Below are 20,475 nucleotides of genomic sequence, written 5' to 3' on the forward strand. Positions count from 1 at the left end.
TGCGCCCCAGGTGCAGGACCCGGCACTTGGCCTTGTTGAACTTCATACAGTTGGCCTCAGCCCATCGGTCCAGCCTATCCAGATCCTCCTGCAGAGCCTTCCTACCCTCGAGCAGATCGACACACGCACCTAACTTGGTGTCATCTGCAAACTTACTGAGGGTGTGCTCGATCCCCTCATCTCAAAGGAAGGAGACTCCACTACTGCTCTGGGCAACCTATTCCAGTGCTCTGTCACCCGTACAATAAAGAAGTGCCTCCTGATGTTCAAAGGGAGCCTCCTGTGTTCCAGTTTGTGCCCATTGCCTGGACACCACTGAAAAGAGCCTGGCTTGGTGGTCTTTGTACCCTCCCTTCACATATTTATATACATTGATGAGAATCCCCTCTGAGCCTCCTCTTCTACAGGCTGAACAGTCCCAATTCTCTCATCCTCTACTCATAGGAGAGGTGCTCCAGTCCCTTGATCATCTTTGTAGCCCTCCGCTGGTCTCTTTCCAGTATGTTCATGTTTCTCTTATACTAGGGGGCCCAGAATTGGATGCAGTACCCCAGGTATGGCCTCACCAATGCTGAGTAGAGGGGAAGGATCATCTTTCTTGACCATCAGTACTTTGCCTAATTCAGCCAAGAATACCATTAGCCTTCTTAGCAGCATGGGCACATTGCTGACTCCTGTTTAACTTGGTGTCCACTAGGTCATTTTCCACAGAGCTGCTTTCCAGGTGGGTGGTCCCCAACGTGTACTGGTGCCTGGAGTTGTTCCTCCCCATGTGCAGGACTCTACACTTCTCCTTGTTGAATTTCATGAGATTATTGTCAGCTTACCTCTCCAGCATGTCAAGGTCCCTCTGGATGGCTGCGCAGCCCTCTGGTGAGTCAGGCACTCCCTCCAGTTTCATGTCACCCACAAATTTACTGAGGGTGCACTCTACCCCAACATCCAGATCATTAATGATGATGAACTGGACCCAGTTTTGACCCTTAGAGTACTCTGCTTGTTACTGGCCTCCAACTAGACTTTGCACCACTGACCACGACCCTCTGGGCCCAGCCGTTCAGCCAATTTCTAATCCACCTCACTGGCTGCTCATCCAACCCATACTTCAACAGCTTCTCTATGAGGATCTTATGGGGGACAGTGTCAAAGGCCTTACTGAAGTCCAGGAAGACAATATCCATTTCTCCCCCTTCATCCATCAGGCCAGTGATTTCATTATAGAAGCTTATCAGGTTGGTCAGGCATGACTTTCCCTTGGTAAATCCATGCTGACTACTGATGGTTTTCTTGCTGACTACTCCTGATGATTTTCTTGCATGCCTGGCAGTGTTTTCCAGAATTAGCTGCTCCATCACCTTCCCAGGGATCGAGGTGAGGCTGACCAGCCTGTAGTTCCCTGAGTCCTCCTTCTTGAAATTGGAGTGACATTTGCTTTTCTTCAGTCTTTGGGCACTTCTCCCAGTTGCCACGATCAAGCAAAGATAATCGAGTGACCTTGCAATCACATCTGCCAGCTCCCTCAGCACTCGTGGGTGCATCCCATCAGGGCCCATGGACTTATGAATGTCCACCAAAGATGCATCTTCCTTGATCCAGCCTTTCAGCCTGGCCTCTGGGGCCTGGAATTCCTGAAGGCCAGTCTAGCTGTTAAAGACTGAGGCAAAGAAGGTGTTCAGTACCTTGGCCTTTTCACTGTCCTGGGTAACCAGGTCTCCTGTTTCCTTCTGGAGAGGACCCGCATTTTCCCTAGACTTCACTTTTATCACTGAGATACTTGTAGAAATCCTTTTTGTTGACCTTAATGTTATTAGTCAGATTCAATTCTATCTGGGCATTAGCTTTCCTAACTCAGTCCCTGGCTGCTCAGATAATCACAGAATGGTTGAGATTGGAAGGGACCTCCAGAGATCATCTAGTTCAATCCCCCTGCTCAAGCAGTGTCACCTAGAGCATGTTACACAGGACTTCATCCAGACAGGTTTTGAATATCTCCAAAGAAGGAGACTCTACAACCTCTCTGATAAGCCTGTTCCAGTGCTCTGTTACCCAAACTGTGAAGAATTTCTTCCTCATATGGCAATGAAACCTGCTGTGGTTCAATTTATACCCGTTACCCTTTGTCCTATCACTGGCCACCACTGAGAAGAGTTTGGCCCCATCCACTTTACATTGTCCCCACAGGTATTTGTAGAGGTTGATGAGATCCCCTCTCAATCTCCTCTTCTCTAGGCTAAACAGGCCCATCTCGCTTAGTCTTTCCTCATAGGACAGGTGCTCTAATCCCTTAATCATCTTCGTGGCTCTACGCTAGACCCTTTCTAGAAGTTCTACATCCCTCTTGTACTGGGGAGCCCAGAACTGTACACAGTATTCCAGCTGTGGCCTCACCAGTGCTGAGTAGAGGGGGAGGATCACCTCTCTCGACCTGCTGTCCACACTCCTCTTGATGCAGGCTAGGATCCCATTGGCCTTCTTGGCCACAAGGGCACACTGCTGGCTCATGGTTAACTTGTTGTCCACCATGACCCCCAGGTCCCTCTCCTCAGAGCTCCTCTCCAGCAGGTCAGCCCCCAACCTGTACCAGTGCCTGGGTTTGCACCTCCCTGTACAGGACCCTGAACTTGCCCTTGTTGAACCTCATGAGGTTCCTCTCTGCCCAACTCTCCAGCCTGTCCAGGTCCCTCTGAATGACCGTACAGGCCTCTGGTGTGTCAGCCACTCTGCCAAGCTTTGTATCGTCCACAAACTTGCTGAGGGTGCACTCTGTCCCTTCATCTAGGTCATTGATGATTAAGTTGAATATCGCTGGACCCAGTATTGTCCCCTGGGGGACACCACTAGCCACAGGCCTCCAACTAGACTTGGCACTGTTGAGCACAACCCTCTGAGCTCTGCCATCCAGACAGTTCTCTATCCACCCCACTGTCCACTCATGGATCCCACACTTCCGGAGCTTGCCCTGGAGGATGTTATGGGAGACAGTGTCAAAAGCCTTGCTGAAGTCAAGGTAGACAGCATCCACTGCTCTCCCCTCATACATCCAGCCAGTCATCTCATCGTAGAAGGCTATCAGGTTGGTTAAACAGGACTTCCCCTTGATGAATCAGTGTTGACTGCTTCTGATCACCTTCTTTTCCTTCACGTGCTTAGAGATGGCCTCAAGGATGAGCTGCTTCATCACTTTTCCAGGGATGGAGGTGAGGCTGACTGGCCTGTAGTTTCTTGGGTTTTCCTTCTTGCCCTTCTTGAAGACTGGATTAATGTTGGCTTTCTTCCAGTGCTCAGGCACCTCGTCTGTTCTCCAAGACCTTTCAAAGATAATAGAGATAGGCTTAGCAATAACGCTCGCCAGTTCCCTCAGCATCCTCAGGTGCATCCCATCGGGGCCCATAGATTCATGGGTGTCTAGCTTGACTAAATAACCTCTAACCCAATCCTCTTCAACCAGGGGAAAGTCTTCCTCTCTTCAGGTTTTCTCTGTTGTTTCCAGGCTCAGTAGTGCGTTGGGGATAGCCTTAGTGAAGACTGAAGCAAAGAAGGCATTTAGTAACTTCGCCTTCTCTGTATCCGCTGTCACCAAGGCACCTGCCTCATTTAGCAGTGCACCCACATTTTCCTTAGTCTTCCTTTTGCTGCAGCTGTAATTGAAGAAGCCCTTCTTGTTATCCTTGATGTCTCTTGCTACATTTAATTCTAACTGGGCCTTGGCCTTCCTCATTGCATCCCTGCATTCTCTGACAGCGTTCCTATATTCCACCCAAGTGGTCTGTCCTTTCTTCCACATTATGGACACTTTCTTCTTCTGTTTAAGTTTTCCCGAGAGCTCCTTGCCCATCCACGCAGGTCTCCTGCCCCCTTGCTTGACTTCTTTCTCGTAGGGATCCACCGATCCTGAGCTCGGAGGAAGTGGTGCTTGAATATTAGCCAACTCTCCTGGGTCCCCTTTCCCTCTAGGGCCCTGTCCCAGGGGATTCCTCCAATTAGATCCCTGAAGAGGTCAAAGTGAGCTCTCTTGAAATCCAGGGTTGCGGTCGTACTTGTTGCCCTGCTTCCTCCTTGTAGGTTCTTGAACTCCAACATCTTGTGATCACTGCAGCCGAGACTGCCCTCAGCTTCACGTTTCCAAATAGACCATCTCTGTTAGTTAGTACCAGGTCCAGCAGAGCCCCTCTCCTTGTTGGCTCGCCTACGTCCTGCATCAAGAAGTTATCTGCAATGTTCTGCAGTAACCTCCTGGACTGTTTGTTCTGAGCTGTGTTGTCTCCCCAGCAAATATTGAGGTGGTTAAAGTCCCCCATAAGAACCAGGGCCTGTGAATGTGAGGCAACTTGCAGCTGCCTGTAGAAGGCCTCATGCACTTCCTCTTCCTGATCCCGTGGCCTGTAGTAAACACCCACCACAATGTCACCCTTGTTGGCCTGCCCTTTAATCCTCATCCATAGGCTCTTGACTTGCACTTCATCCGCCCCTATGCAGAGCTGCATAGATTCCAGTTGCTCACTCACGTGAAGAGCAACTCCACCACCTTGCCTTCCTGGCCTGTACTTCCTAAAAAGCACAAAGCCATCCATGGCCATATTCCAGTCATGGGAGCTGTCCCACCATGTCTCAGTAATTGCCACGAGATCATAACCCTGCAACCGCACACACATTTCCAGTTCCCCTTGTTTATTCCCCATGCTGCGTGCGTTTACATAGAGGCATTTGAGTTGGGCTCCCAATGCATCTGCCTTTCTGGATGGGGCAACTATAACTCATCCATGTGGGCCTACAGTAGCTCTCCTGTTAAGCTCTGGGCATCATTTGCCGGCTCTGATGTTCAGCTGCTGTGAGTGGGATAATGTCTCTGTATTCTTCTCAGGTTACCTGTCCTTGCTTCCACCCTCTGTAGGCTTCCTTTTTGTGTTTGAGTTTAGTGAGGAGCTCCTTGTTCATCCATGGCCTGATATCCATGCAGGTAGTCAGACATTGGAACAGGTTGCCCAGGGAAGTGGTGGAGTCACCGTCCCTGGGGGTGTTTAAGGAAAGGTTGGACCTGGTGCTTAGGGACATGGTTTAGTGGGTGACATTGGCAGTAGGGTGGACTCAGAGGTCTTTTCCAACCTTAATGATTCTATGATTCTATGATCTTTCCTACCACCTCACTACTTACATCTCATATGGTCCATTACTGCCTTTTTACTTGCTTAGCTTGCTGTCTAAACTGCTAAAAGAACAGCAAAAGTGGTAGTGGTCAGGATGGAGGAATTGAGACTTTAACAGTAGAGCTGCACACTTAATATGGAAATGTGGGTTCAATGTTACTAGTGTAATCAGTTTTACTAATCATTAAATGTTGCACTGTCTGTCTTAATACTAGCATACCAATCGGAAATGTAGAATTAAATTGCTTAGGTAGGAAAGAAAGGAAATTAAAAACAACAACAGCAACAAAAAAAAACAATATGAAGAAAGAATAGGTCCGGCAAAGGGTATTGTGGCTTTATGTGATCCTTCTTAAAACATCTTTCAAAGTATCAAAAGAGGAGTTTAAATACCATTTTAATAAGAGGTATTTAAGTGTGAATGATAATTTTTAAAACAAATCAGATGAATAGTGAAAACAACAAAAAAAAGTCATAGTTTGCTGTTTTCATTAGAATTGTGGACTTGTACACATAACGTGCACCCAACAATCCCACTCCTCTAGAAAAAATAGAACAGTTACTCGAGCAAGAAGTGGAGGCTTTTCAATAAAATAACTTTTTTATAGGGAACATTAGAGGGAAGAAAACTTACACTTTCAAATATTAGGTGAATATAATAGAAATAAGCAATTTTTTTTGACTAATCAAGGACTGATGTACAAGTTTCATATAATACTGTATTTGCTGTTTTTCTAGTGGCCAAATGTAAATCTAAGGAACTATAAAGATGAACAATTGCACAGGTATGTAAAAATTGCGTATACTTCCTTTGAAGAAAGAAATTTGGAAAAACTTTTTTTTAATATTTCAATAAGCTGTTTCTTGGATATGTCACATTTCTAAAACTTAATCTAGAGAGAAGCAGCAAAAATGGAAAATTTAGATTGCAAAATTTGCTTTAAATAAACAGTTTTTTAAGGTTTAGTGGTTTCTTTTCAGTGCACAGACATTTTATATATCTATTCACTAAACAAGAATTATACAAGTTCTACAAACTCCCTATTTAATTTTAAACCTTAAACTATTACCTCTCTCATATTTAATACATCAGTGTTTGATGTTAACACTTGACAAGTTTTGATGGAATAGGCCTATAGCTGTACAATACTATCATTATAGCTTTCATCAAAACCAAAGAGAAAGTTGTTTCTAGTTACTAGTAATGGGGAGGAAAGCGTGTATGACTTGAAACAAAGAAAAATACCACAACAGTACAACTCTGGTTGCTTTCTTGTCTAATGGCCTTAAGGTATTTCTGTTACTTTTATGCATGTGGGGTAATCGTGTTACTAGTTCTTGGATGTCACTTTTAATATGCGTTTCAGAAACTGATTTGATTTAAATAGACTATTTTGAAGAGTAGTTCTGTATTGGTTAGGCATGTGCCCTGATTACAGCTGGGATAGAGTTAATTTCCTTCCCAGTAGCGGTTACAGTGCAGTGTTTTGGATTTAGGAGGAGAATAATGCTGATAACACACTGAAGTTTTAGTTGCTGCAGAGCAGTGCTTACACTAAGCCAAGGACTTGTCAGCTTCTCGCTCTGTCCTGCCAGCGAGCAGGCTGGGGGTGCAGCAGGAGCTGGGAGGGGACAGACCCAGGACAGCTGACCCAAACTGGCCAAAGGGGTATTCCATACCATCTGACGTCATGCTGAACAATAAAACGGGAAAGTTGGTAGGGGGAGGGGATGGCGGCTGCTCAGGGGTCTGACTGGGCATCAGTCAGCGGGTGGCAAGCAATTGCATTGTACATCACTTGCTTTGTTTATTCTTTTTATCATTATTATGATAAATAGTTCCTTTATTTTCTGTCCTATTAAACTGTCTTTATCTCAGCCCATGATTTTTAACCCTTTTTTTCCTGATTCTTTTCCCCATCCCAATGTGGGGGAGTGAGTGAACGGCTGTGTGGTGCTTAGCTGCCTGCTGGGTTAAACCACAACAGCATGGAAAGCTACTTCTACAGGAATTTGAGAAAAAAACTAAGACTAAAATGTATCCTGAATGACTCACACTGCTCCATTTTAAATTTTTACTAAAAAGTAGTCAGGCTACTTTTATATAGTGTTCCCAACATAAGTGGTACTCCCATTGTAATTATAGTCATAATTTAATTTTTTTCTTTTTTTTTTTCCTTACCTAAACATTAATTGCTAATCTGTACTGTGTGGTAAAGGATTATTTACCAAATCTGGTGGTTTTCAGATGTTCCTTCTCTAAAGGAGCATCTGCAGTCCTGGCTGTGACAACCACCCATCTATCTATCCACCTGGGACAGCGTTGCTGTTTTCTGGTTTTGTACTGCACTCGGGCATTGCTCAGTGAGAAAACCTAGGATCGAGTTAGTGTAAAATTTCTACAGTTGGTTGATCCTTTCTGCAGGGTTGTGGGTTACATGCTTTAATGGCTGTAAAATGTTGTTGCTCTTGTTTAATAACAACTAATTAAACCCCAAAAATCTCTCAAGTTTCACTGCTGATGATAAAACTTTTTCTGCAACTTTGCATTTTTGAAGTATATAATACATTTATTTTGTCCTTCTGCACATTGACTTTTTTATTATATTAGTGTTTTTGTGATGATTTTATCCCTGTTAAAGTGAAATTCCATTTTTTGTATAGATTCCTTCATTTCAGAGATGATTAATGCAGTGTGTACACATGTGTATATACTTACATATACACACACACACTCATGCATATATAATGCAATCATATTTTGGCAGGGGGGTTGGACCCGATGATCTCTTGAGGTCCCTTCCAACCCCTACAATTCTGTGATTCTGTGATTCTGTGATATATAAATGTGTGTGCTAATAATATATATAATACGTATGTCACTAATAAAAGAATAAATTGCACTTCATTTGACAAGTTTAAAGAAGCTCTCAGATTTCCTTTATAATTGATTCTGTATTTGGACTTGGGATAGTGGTTTACTCTCACTTTAGTTAAAGGCAGTGCTTTAGTTAAGCTTTCTTAATACTTGACATATCTACCTTCAGATAGAACATTGTGTTCTTTTAAAGCACAAATTTGTGTTTATTTTTTGACTAAGAATTGGTAGGGGTAAACTCTGCTGAAGATTTATTTCTGCAGTGCAGAATTCAAGCTATATTGCTCAACATGTTTTCAAAAAGTCTGAGTGTAAGTCTGCATTTGCTATCTCTGTGTTATGTTTCAGAAATGCTTAAGTGAGATGAATGAAAATGCTGTTGCTGAATAAATATGGCCTTTTCCTGACAGAACATAAGAATGTATTTTTCATAGTAGCATTAATTATTATAGCTGAATAAAAGTCATGTCACATAAGCATTAAGACACTTTTTTAGCTCTTTATAAACTCTAGATAGTCTTTGAAACTCACCACAGGATAAGTTACTGCAAAATAAATTATAAACACAAGAGTAAGAAGGAAACTATGACTTTTAAGAGCATAGAGATTTTGAGTTTCCTTGCTTATTTTAGGTCATGACAGAAAATCCTTTATAACACAGTACAGCTGCATCTCTGAAATCTTGTCTGGATAGACTCATTACTGATACCTGCTACTCTCTTTTTATAGCTTCTGAAAATTTATTGCCAATAAGCTAATTTAGTGATAAAATATCTTTTATACTGGCATCATTTTGTACTGTGAGGGATTCCTTGTCTTACTGAAAAATAACAAATTATTTTTTACTTTCCATAGATTTGTAAGGAGATTGCTATATTTCTACAAGCCTAGCAGTAAACTGTATGCCAATCTGGATCTGGACTATGCAAAGGCTAAGCAGCTCACTGCAGTGGGTTGTCAGTTTACTGAATTTCTTCTTGAATCAGAACAGGTAAGAAATTTTCAGCTACAAGATGAGATAGAATGAGTAATGTTGCTGTATGGCACTTAAAATAAAAACCTTAATTTTAATAAAAACTTTTGTAGGCTTTGGGTGTTAAACCTAAAATGATCAGCATAATTAAGAAATATAACTTAAAATCCTGAATTGTCCAGATGAGACACTGGGGAGATAATTGTGTTTAAGTAGTTTTATTAAATGCAACTTAATGGTGTGTCTGGTGTTTTATTTTTATTTTTTTCCTTATTTTTTTAGGTTTTGCTATGTATATTTGTCCTTTCTTTACCTTCTTTCTTCTTGTGTGCTAAAGACTTTTGTGCCTTGGGATAGAGGACCAGGGGAAAATGTCATTGAACAATCCTTTTCCTGGAAAGAATAGAATTGGTCCTAAGATGTCTCCAAGCTAAACTCCTTTTATTTGCCTTGAACTCTATTTTAGTCTGAATTGTTTGCCAGTCAGAATTTCTGTTTTGTGTCTGTATTGTATGTTTTAAGAAACTTAAAATGACAGAGTTCAGTAGAGAGACTACCAGTTCTGTTGCTAATAAATGCTGTTACTCTTTGTTTTGTTAGGATGGACAAGGTTACCTGGAGGAATTGGTTAAAGATATTGTACATTGGCTCAATTCTTCATCAGGAATGAAACCTGAACGTAGTCTTCAAAATAATGGGTTACTAAATACCCTTAGTCAGCACTACTTTCTGTTTTTTGGTACTCTATCTTGTCACTCTCATGGAGTCAAAATGCTTGAAAAATGTAATGCGTTTCAGTGGTGAGTGTTTTTATTCTGTTTGAATTGTGCTTACAGGTATAATCATTACAAAACTTGTAAACTGTGCATGAGTACCATTGTCTATAAAGCCAGAAACTTCAAAATTCTTGTGATTGGTTCAAATAGAGACTCCACAATTGTGGGGTGTTCTTTTTTGTTGTTTGGGGGGGGGGGGGGAGGCTGGCTGGGTGGGTTGGTTTCTTTTTTTCTTCCTTTCTTCCTTATCTTCTGAAGATGATAAAATCCAGACAGTTTTACAGTGTTTTAGAATGAGGAATTGTTCACAAAGCTTCATGAATATTTTTGCACTCATAATCACTAATTCAAGTGTGCTGACACAACAGTTACAGAACAATTATAAAATTAAAGTGTTTTTTTTCCCCTTGTAGTTTAATGCATTATTTTGTCCCCCTTTGACTCTAACAGCCGCAACAGTTTAAAGTCACTCCACTTGATATGGGAACTTACTTTGTATTCTTCTGCATTTATAGAAATGAAAGACTTATTCAGAGTATTTGTTTAAATTATTTATTGAATAAATAAGTGAATTTAACTGGATTAAAATACTGCTTTTTTTTTCCCTCTCCACCAGTCTTCTTAATTTTTGTTCTTTGAAGAACCAGGATCACTTGTTAAAACTGACTATTTCTAGTTTGGATTACAGCAGAGATGGTTTAGCAAGAGTCATCCTTTCTAAAATCCTGACAGCAGCAACTGATGTAAGTTTGATTCAATATATGTACCATTGTTATTTGCCACTAGACATTTATTTTGTTATTCAAGATGTGTGACTTCATTTTTAAGATATTATATATACAGAAAGGTTTATGTATTTAGAGAAATGAAACTCCTATTCGTGTAGCTCTTGAATTTAATGTGGACTTCACACCTTTTACTGTATTTGTGCTCAAGATATTAAGTCATTCAAACAAAGGTTTCTCTCATTTATGAAAGAGGTTAAAGTCTTTAAATGCATAAACCAAGTGTAAGCCAAGTATAACATTATTGTATAGTTTAGTGAAGACATTGTTTTCACAAACAGAAATGTATATGTATTTCTAGCAGTAATAAGCAGGTTAACCTTCTAGTGATGGATGCTGTTTTGATAACGATTGAGATCACTGTGGTGGAACTGAGGAAAAGCTATAACTCCTGGAATGAAGGGGTGGTTCAGAAATAGGCAACGAGATTTGTACTTTTGAATCAAAGAAAGTGAGTAGAAATAGCACGCAGACTTGTGCAGACTTAGGAAAGGAAGCTCCTGAATTAAAAGCTCAGGAAACTAAAAAAAAAAAAAAAAAAATCAATCAGGCGTAACATAGTAGACAAGCAAGCACTGATGTCAAGCAAATGACAATTAAGTTAGATTTAAGCTAACTAGAAAAAAAGCTTTCAGTAATTCATGGAGAGCTATTTTTCTGTCAACTGGACAAGGTAGAATATATTCTAGAGTGGAATAAGGTAGATGCTAGTTTTAAATGTCTCACTGTATTTAAGAAGAGGAAAGGAAAAGAAAGAAATCAAGGATGTTTCTCAGAGGCTACCAAAGATGTTATGATTCTTATAAGTAAAGAGAGGGGTATGAAGGTAATGAAGAGAGTTGGGTTTGAAGGAATACCTCATTGAAAAAAGAGGATGAGACTCCCTACTGACTAATTTTTAAGTAATTTTTTAATGAAGTGATGACTTTGATATCCTTTTTCCAAAGGTGTTTTATGCCTAATCTGAACAAGGAAATAGGAATGAACAAGTTATGAGGACCGTGTCTTTATTTGATTTCTGAGCTCCTGTTAGATGACTGCTAGTTAAGAGCAGTTTACTTGTGGAACTTCATTGAGCTGTTTCTAATGAGATTTTGTGTCAGTAGGTACTAACCCCCCAACCCACATCCACCCCTCCACCAACCTCACAGGTATTTTTCCTTCATAAAAAAATAAAAAGGCTAGACAAGAGGGAAGAGAACACCAATATTTCAGTCACTTCCAAATGCAGATGGTTAACAATTAGGAAAAAAGTCCAGGCATGCTGTCACAATCTCTTCAATGAGGTATATAATTATACAGACAATTTTATTAATTTTCTTATGAATTAGTGTCTGTGTTTTTAGATTTTGGGGAAGAGTTCTTGATTCTGATATCTAAGATATAATGACTTAAAAATTCTAGGGGGAAAAAAAACAAACCACAGTGTATTAAACTCTTGTCCATGTTTTGTCTGGGATAGAGTTAATTTTCTTCGTAGTGGCTGATATGTGCGATGTTTTGGATTTAGGAGGAGAATAATGCTGATAACACACTGAAGTTTTAGTTGCTGCAGAGCAGTGCTTACACTAAGCCAAGGACTTCTCAGCTTCTCATATGACCCTGCCAACAAGGAGGCTGAGGGTGCACAAGAAACTGGGAGGGGACAGAGTCAGGACAGCTGACCCAAACTGGCCAAAGGGGTATTCCATACTATATGACATCATGCTGAACAATAAAACAGGGGAAAGTTGGTTGGGGGGGAGGGGATGGCTGCTGCTCAGGGGTCTGACTGGGCATCAGTCAGCGGGTGGTGAGCAATTGCATTGTGCATCACTTCTTTTGTTTGTGTATGTATATATATTATGATTTTCCCTTACTTTTCTGTCCTATTAAACTCTCTTTATCTCAACCCACAAGTTTTACCTTTTTTTCCTGATTCTTTTCCCCATCCCACTGTTGGGGTGTGAGCGAACGGCTGTGTGGTGCTTAGCTGCCTGCTGGGTTAAACCACAACTGTGATGCAGGTATCACTAGCTGGAAGCAGACTGGCTTGAAATGGGGTGCAGACCCATAGAAGTGATGAAGCAGGCCAGAGGTTACTATGCTCAGCTGATTCATACAGATCAGCACAGAAGCCAGAAGATGTAAGATAAGTCCACTCCTCAGTGACACATGATGGTTTAAGTTAAAATGTTAGGTAATAAAATGAAACACTTGAGAAGAGGAAACACTGGTTATTCTGCTGTTTCTACCATGAACTGGCAGAAAAGGCAGCTGAGGCAATATTAATTTGGTTCAGTAGGAATGACCAAAGCACATCTGGAGGTAGATTAAGATCTTCACTGATCTGCAAGGATACTGCTCCACTCATGTTTTTGTTGTATATAGTCATCCAAAAATGTTACTCACCTTCTAATGCTAAGCTGACTACAGAAATGATTTCCTTGTTCAGAGACACTCATTACAAAATGGCTACCAAATGGCTTCACAGCTCTGGGTAGCTGTTAAAGGTATATGAGGGCAACAAAGCTGGTAAAAGTGTTGGAAGGCGTGTCCTATGAGGAGAGGCTGAGAACACTTGGGTTGTCTAGTCTGGAGAAAAAAGGGATAAGAGAGAACCTTGTTGCTCTCTACAACTCCCTGAGAAGGGGAAGCACAGAGGGAGGTGCCGGTCTCTGCTCCCTGGTAACCAATGTTGATGCTCATGCCTGTCAGTGTTCAAGAGGCATTTGGACAATGCCCTCAATAATATGCTTTAACTTTTGGTTAGCCTTGAATTGGAGAGGCAGTTGGACTTGATGATCTTTGTAGGTCCCTTCCAACTGAACTATTCTAATTTCTATATAACCTCAGTTAACCCAAGACAAAAAGCATCTTCAGCTCTTGAAATGAACAGATACTAAAAGTAAGATATTTCATTAACAAACGTCTCAGGGAATTTAGAATTTGTGGATGGTCTTTTACCCTTACAAAACACTCTTTTTAGAAATTATGCCCATTTCCATGCATTTTTAAACAGAATTTAGAAGCCAGAGACAGTACACAAAAAAATCACAATCTCTATTCTTTCCAGCATATCAGGAAATGGACCTGTTGGAGCGAGTCTACAGGAGAGCCATGAGGATGATCAGGGGACTGGAGCACCTCTCCTATGTGAAGAGAGGCTGAGAGAGTTGGGGTCGTTCAGCCTGGAGAAGAGAAGGTTCCGAGGAGACTTTACAGTGGCCTTCCAGTACCTAAATGGGGCCTACAAGAAAACTGGAGAGGGATTCTCTATCAGGGAGTGTAGTAACAGGATAAGCGGTAACAGCTTTAAACTAAAAGAGGGTAGATTTAGATTAGACATTAGGAGGAAATTCTTCACTATGAATGGTGAGGCATTGGAACAGGTTGCCCAAAGAAGTTGTGGATGCCCCCTCCCTAGAAGTATGCAAGGCCAGGTTGGATGGGACTTCTGGGCAACCTGGTCTAGCGGGAGGTGTCCCTGCCCATGGCAGGGAGGTTGGAACTAGGTGATCTTTAAGGTCCCTTCCAACCCAAACCATTCTATGATTACAAATTAACAGAAACCTTTCCATAGACAGTTGCTTATTATTTACTATGCAGGCTCCACTCATCCTACCAGGTTCTCAACAAAAGTCCTTGAAAAGTGAAGGTGGAAGGGCTTGTGAGTATCATATTTGAAGTGAAGAGCATGTTCATTATTAATCTTAGGATTCACTTGTCCAAGGTGATAGAATGCTAGTTCTGGTAATATTTAGAATCATAGAATCATTAAGGTTGGAAAAGACCTCCAAGACCATCTGGTCCAACCATCCCCCTACCACCAATATTACCCACTTAATCCTGTCCCCAAGCACCACGTCCAACCTTTCCTTAAACACCCCCAGGGACGGTGACTCCACCACCTTCCTGGGCAACCAGGTCCAATGCCTGCCTACTCTTTCTGAGAAGAAATGTCTCCTAATTTCCAAACTAAACCTCCCCTGGCACAACTTGAGGCCATTCCCTCTAGTCCTATTGCCAGTTATCTGTGAGAAGAGGCCGACCCCCAGCTCCCCACAACTCCCTTTCAGGTAGTTGTAGAGAGCAATAAGGTCTCCCCATAGCCTTCACTTCTCCAGACTAAACAACCCCAGGTCCCTCAGCCGCTCCTCATAGGACTTGTGTTCCAGACCCTTCACCAGCTTCGTAGCCCTTCTCTGGACATGCTCCAGGGCCTCGATGTCCTTCTTGTACTGAGGGGCTCAAAAATGAACAAGGTAATTGGTAGAAATAGGTACTTAAAAGGTAGTGATTGTTCTTGCCAGATACTGTGGTGGTTTCACACTGCTAGCTAGCTAAACTCCACCACACCACTCTCTCACTCCCCCTCCTCAAAGGAAGAGGGGAAGAAAATATAGTGATAAAGGGCTCAAGGCTTGAGATAAGGACAGGGAGATCACTCACCAATTACCATCATGGGTAAAACAGACTCAACACAGGGAGATTAATGTAATTTATTGCCTATTACAGACTAGAGCAGTGAGAAACTAAAAGCAAACTAAAAACATCTTCCCCCTCATCCATCCTCTTCTACCTCTTCCTCCCGTGCGGCGCAGGGGAATAGGAAATGGGGACTTTAGTCAGTCCCTAATGCTTCATCTCCGCCACCCGTTCCTGGTCACTCTCTTCCCCTGCTCCAACATGGGGTCCCTCCCATGGGATGCTGTAGACTACGTCAACAGCCTTTCCCTCCTCCACCAGGCAAGTGTACTGGGTCTGTCTGGGATGGAGTTAACTTTCCCTGCAGCAGCCCATACAGTGCTGTGCTCTGCACTTGTAGCTAGAACAGCATTGGTATCACACCAGTGTTGTCTCTACTACTGAACAATACTGGGACAGATTCAGAACTCCCTTTACCTGCTTCCCCCCCCCCCCCCCCCCCCCCAAGAGCGAGCAGGCTGGGGGTGGGCAAGAGGTGGGGAAGGGACATCACCAGGGCAGCTGACCTAAACCAACCAAAGGGATATTCCATACCATATGATGTCACACTCAGCAATAAAAGGTGGAAAAAGGAAGGAGAGGGGAGGGGTGGACTCTTGTTTTGAAAACATCTGTCCTCCCAAATAACGGCTACGTGCGCTGAGGCCCTGCTTCAAGGACGTGGTCAAGCATCGCTCATTTGTGGGAAGCAGAGAGTAATTTCTTTCCTCTGCGCTTCCACACAACCTTTGCTTTTTTTTTTTTTTTCTTTCTCTTTTTCCCTTTCCCTTTAGTTAAATTATTAAATTAATAATAATTTTCCCTTAATAATTATTTTTCCTTTAATTAAATTATCCTTATCTCAACCCGTGAGCTGTTTCTTTGCTTTTCTTCTTCCCCTCCTCTTCTGAGGAGGGGGAGTGAGAGAGCGATTGTGGTGGAGTTCAGCTGCCTAGCAAGGTAAAACCACCACAGCAAGTCACCTGGTCATAGAAGGAGATGAGGTTGTTCAGGCAGGACTTGCCTTTCATGAACCCATGCTGGCCAGACTTGTAGCCCGTGGAGAGGAGCCCACGCAGGAGCAGGTGATCTGGCAGGAGCTGCTGCCCATGGGGGACCCATGTTGGAGCAGTTTGCTCCTGTCAGATGGATCCTGTGGTACACACCCATATTGGAGCAATTCTTAAAGAGCTGCTGCCTGTGAGAAACCCATGTAGGATCAGCTCGAGAAGGACAGCATCCCATGGGAGGGACCCCATGTTGGAGCAGGGGAAGAGAGTGACCAGGAACGGGTGGCGGAGATGAAGCATTAGGGACTGACTAAAGTCCCCATTTCCTATTCCCCTGCGCCGCACGGGAGGAAGAGGTAGAAGAGGATGGATGAGGGGGAAGATGTTTTTAGTTTGCTTTTAGTTTCTCACTGCTCTAGTCTGTAATAGGCAATAAATTACATTAATCTCCCTGTGTTGAGTCTGTTTTACCCATGATGGTAATTGGTGAGTGATCTCCCTGTCCTTATCTCAAGCCTTGAGCCCTTTATCACTATATTTTCTTCCCCTCTTCCTTTGAGGAGGGGGAGTGAGAGAGTGGTGTGGTGGAGTTTAGCTAGCTAGCAGTGTGAAACCACCACAGTATCTGGCAAGAACAATCACTACCTTTTAAGTACCTATTTCTACCAATTACCTTGTTCATTTTTGAGCCCCTCAGTACAAGAAGGACATCGAGGCCCTGGAGCATGTCCAGAGAAGGGCTACGAAGCTGGTGAAGGGTCTGGAACACAAGTCCTATGAGGAGCGGCTGAGGGACCTGGGGTTGTTTAGTCTGGAGAAGTGAAGGCTATGGGGAGACCTTATTGCTCTCTACAACTACCTGAAAGGGAGTTGTGGGGAGCTGGGGGTCGGCCTCTTCTCACAGATAACTGGCAATAGGACTAGAGGGAATGGCCTCAAGTTGTGCCAGGGGAGGTTTAGTTTGGAAATTAGGAGACATTTCTTCTCAGAAAGAGTAGGCAGGCATTGGACCTGGTTGCCCAGGAAGGTGGTGGAGTCACCGTCCCTGGGGGTGTTTAAGGAAAGGTTGGACGTGGTGCTTGGGGACAGGATTAAGTGGGTAATATTGGTGGTAGGGGGATGGTTGGACCAGATGGTCTTGGAGGTCTTTTCCAACCTTAATGATTCTATGATTCTAAATATTACCAGAACTAGCATTCTATCACCTTGGACAAGTGAATCCTAAGATTAATAATGAACATGCTCTTCACTTCAAATATGATACTCACAAGCCCTTCCACCTTCACTTTTCAAGGACTTTTGTTGAGAACCTGGTAGGATGAGTGGAGCCTGCATAGTAAATAATAAGCAACTGTCTATGGAAAGGTTTCTGTTAATTTGTAATCATAGAATGGTTTGGGTTGGAAGGGACCTTAAAGATCACCTAGTTCCAACCTCCCTGCCATGGGCAGGGACACCTCCCGCTAGACCAGGTTGCCCAGAAGTCCCATCCAACCTGGCCTTGCATACTTCTAGGGAGGGGGCATCCACAACTTCTTTGGGCAACCTGTTCCAATGCCTCACCATTCATAGTGAAGAATTTCCTCCTAATGTCTAATCTAAATCTACCCTCTTTTAGTTTAAAGCTGTTACCGCTTATCCTGTTACTACACTCCCTGATAGAGAATCCCTCTCCAGTTTTCTTGTAGGCCCCATTTAGGTACTGGAAGGCCACTGTAAAGTCTCCTCGGAACCTTCTCTTCTCCAGGCTGAACGACCCCAACTCTCTCAGCCTCTCTTCACATAGGAGAGGTGCTCCAGTCCCCTGATCATCCTCATGGCTCTCCTGTAGACTCGCTCCAACAGGTCCATTTCCTGATATGCTGGAAAGAATAGAGATTGTGATTTTTTTGTGTACTGTCTCTGGCTTCTAAATTCTGTTTAAAAATGCATGGAAATGGGCATAATTTCTAAAAAGAGTGTTTTGTAAGGGTAAAAGACCATCCACAAATTCTAAATTCCCTGAGACGTTTGTTAATGAAATATCTTACTTTTAGTATCTGTTCATTTCAAGAGCTGAAGATGCTTTTTGTCTTGGGTTAACTGAGGTTATATAGAAATTAGAATAGTTCAGTTGGAAGGGACCTACAAAGATCATCAAGTCCAACTGCCTCTCCAATTCAAGGCTAACCAAAAGTTAAAGCATATTATTGAGGGCATTGTCCAAATGCCTCTTGAACACTGACAGGCATGAGCATCAACATTGGTTACCAGGGAGCAGAGACCGGCACCTCCCTCTGTGCTTCCCCTTCTCAGGGAGTTGTAGAGAGCAACAAGGTTCTCTCTTATCCCTTTTTTCTCCAGACTAGACAACCCAAGTGTTCTCAGCCTCTCCTCATAGGACACGCCTTCCAACACTTTTACCAGCTTTGTTGCCCTCATATACCTTTAACAGCTACCCAGAGCTGTGAAGCCATTTGGTAGCCATTTTGTAATGAGTGTCTCTGAACAAGGAAATCATTTCTGTAGTCAGCTTAGCATTAGAAGGTGAGTAACATTTTTGGATGACTATATACAACAAAAACATGAGTGGAGCAGTATCCTTGCAGATCAGTGAAGATCTTAATCTACCTCCAGATGTGCTTTGGTCATTCCTACTGAACCAAATTAATATTGCCTCAGCTGCCTTTTCTGCCAGTTCATGGTAGAAACAGCAGAATAACCAGTGTTTCCTCTTCTCAAGTGTTTCATTTTATTACCTAACATTTTAACTTAAACCATCATGTGTCACTGAGGAGTGGACTTATCTTACATCTTCTGGCTTCTGTGCTGATCTGTATGAATCAGCTGAGCATAGTAACCTCTGGCCTGCTTCATCACTTCTATGGGTCTCAAAGGCCTTTAATAGTAGAAGTTAGGATCTTCTGACAAGTCTAGTAAATGGTTTTATCTATGTTTTTCGTGTAGTTGTTCCTTGGGGGAAAGAGGGGAATGTCTGTTTCCTAAGATATCCTCTAGATTGGTTTTCCTATCAGTTCTCATCAAAAATTCTGGCATTTTCTTCATCTGGGAAGATAGTGTCAGGACTGACTTTGCTCCTCCAATCTGGGAAATGTATTCAGGTGATCTTAACTGCACAAAGGTTGTAGTCTTGCTCGAAGTCTTTAGGATTGTTGGAAATGCATGCAGTGGTTTTGCAGCCCCAGGTAAGAGGTTTGAATGTCTTAGTCTGAGTCATTCCTTCCCTTTTCCATACCTTCAGTTACTTAAGGCTCTATTTTTCTGTTCTTTACACCTTTTTCATAGAAACATAGAATGGCTTGGATTGGAAGGGACCTTAAAGATCATCTAAATCCAACCCCTCTGCCATAGGCAAGGATGCCACCCACTAGATCAAGTTGCCCATGGACTTGTCCAACCTGGTCTTGAACACCTCCAGGGATGGAGCATCCACAACCTTTCTGGGCAACATGTTGCAGTGTCTCACTACCCTTACAGTGCAGAATTTCCTCCTAATGTCTAGTCTCAATCTATCTTGTTTTAGTGTAAGATCATTCCCCCTTGTCCTATCATTATCTACCCGATAATGGATGGAGTCCTCCTCCATCTATTTTATAAGACCCCTTTAAGTATTGAAAGGCTGCAATGAGGTTTCCCTGGAGCCTTCTCTTCTCCAGGCTGAACAGACCCAGCTCTCTCAGCCTTTCTTCGTAGGAGACGTGCTCCAGCCCCTTAATCATCTTTGTGGCCCTCCTCTGGACTCGCTCTAACAGATAAACATCCTTCTTGTGCTGGGGGCTTGTGGTGGTTTTACTCAAATGGGCAGCCGAGTTCCACCACGGCCACTCTCTCACTCCCCCCTCCTCAAAGAGGAAGGGGGAGAAAATACAACACAAAGAGCTTGAGGCTTGAGATCAGAATGATTTAATTAAAGGGAAAGGCAACGGGGAAAAAAACAAAACAAAAAAAAAAAAGGGCGTGCGGAAGCACAGAGAGGAAGGGGAAAAAAAAGTTATTCTCTACTTCCCATCGACGAGCGATGTTTGGCCACATCCTGGGAAGCACGGCCTCAAAACGCATAACGGTTGTTCAAGAGGACAGCCCCCTCCCCCACGAGAGCCCCCCTTTTATTGCTGAGTGTGACATCAGGTGTTATGGAATATCCCTTTGGTTGGTTTAGGTCAGCTGCCCTGGCGATGTCCCCTCCCCATCACTTGCCCACCCCCAGCCTGCTGGCTCTTGGGGGCTTGGAGGGGGTCCTGATGCTGTGCCAGTACTATGCAGCAATAGACACAACACTGGAGTGATACCAGTGCTGTTCCAGCTACGAGTGCAGAGCACAGCACTGTGTGGGCTGCTGCAGGGAAAGGTGACTCCATTCCAGACAGACCCAGCACAACCTCCACCCCTTATTCCATAACATTTGTGTCACACTCAGGTCCCACATAGTTTAGTATATAGATATTCTCATCACCACTGTTCCC

At 43.0% G+C, this 20,475-nt stretch overlaps 1 protein-coding gene across 13 annotated transcripts in view; it reads left to right on the top strand.

The window, feature by feature from the left end:
• Positions 1-20,475, top strand: part of LOC310888779 (rapamycin-insensitive companion of mTOR-like) — a 215,487-nt gene that overhangs the window by 143,193 nt on the left and 51,819 nt on the right. For all 13 annotated transcript variants that reach the window (XM_083815835.1, XM_083815840.1, XM_083815844.1 and 10 more), the window contains 4 exons: positions 5,883-5,929; positions 8,878-9,013; positions 9,596-9,795; positions 10,388-10,514. In XM_083815835.1, coding sequence (XP_083671961.1) covers positions 5,883-5,929; positions 8,878-9,013; positions 9,596-9,795; positions 10,388-10,514 — 510 coding nt within the window. The remainder of the gene's footprint in view (positions 1-5,882; positions 5,930-8,877; positions 9,014-9,595; positions 9,796-10,387; positions 10,515-20,475) is intronic.

Source organism: Anser anser (assembly GCF_964211835.1).
Source record: "Anser anser genome assembly, chromosome: W".
NCBI classification, from domain to species: Eukaryota; Metazoa; Chordata; class Aves; order Anseriformes; family Anatidae; genus Anser; species Anser anser.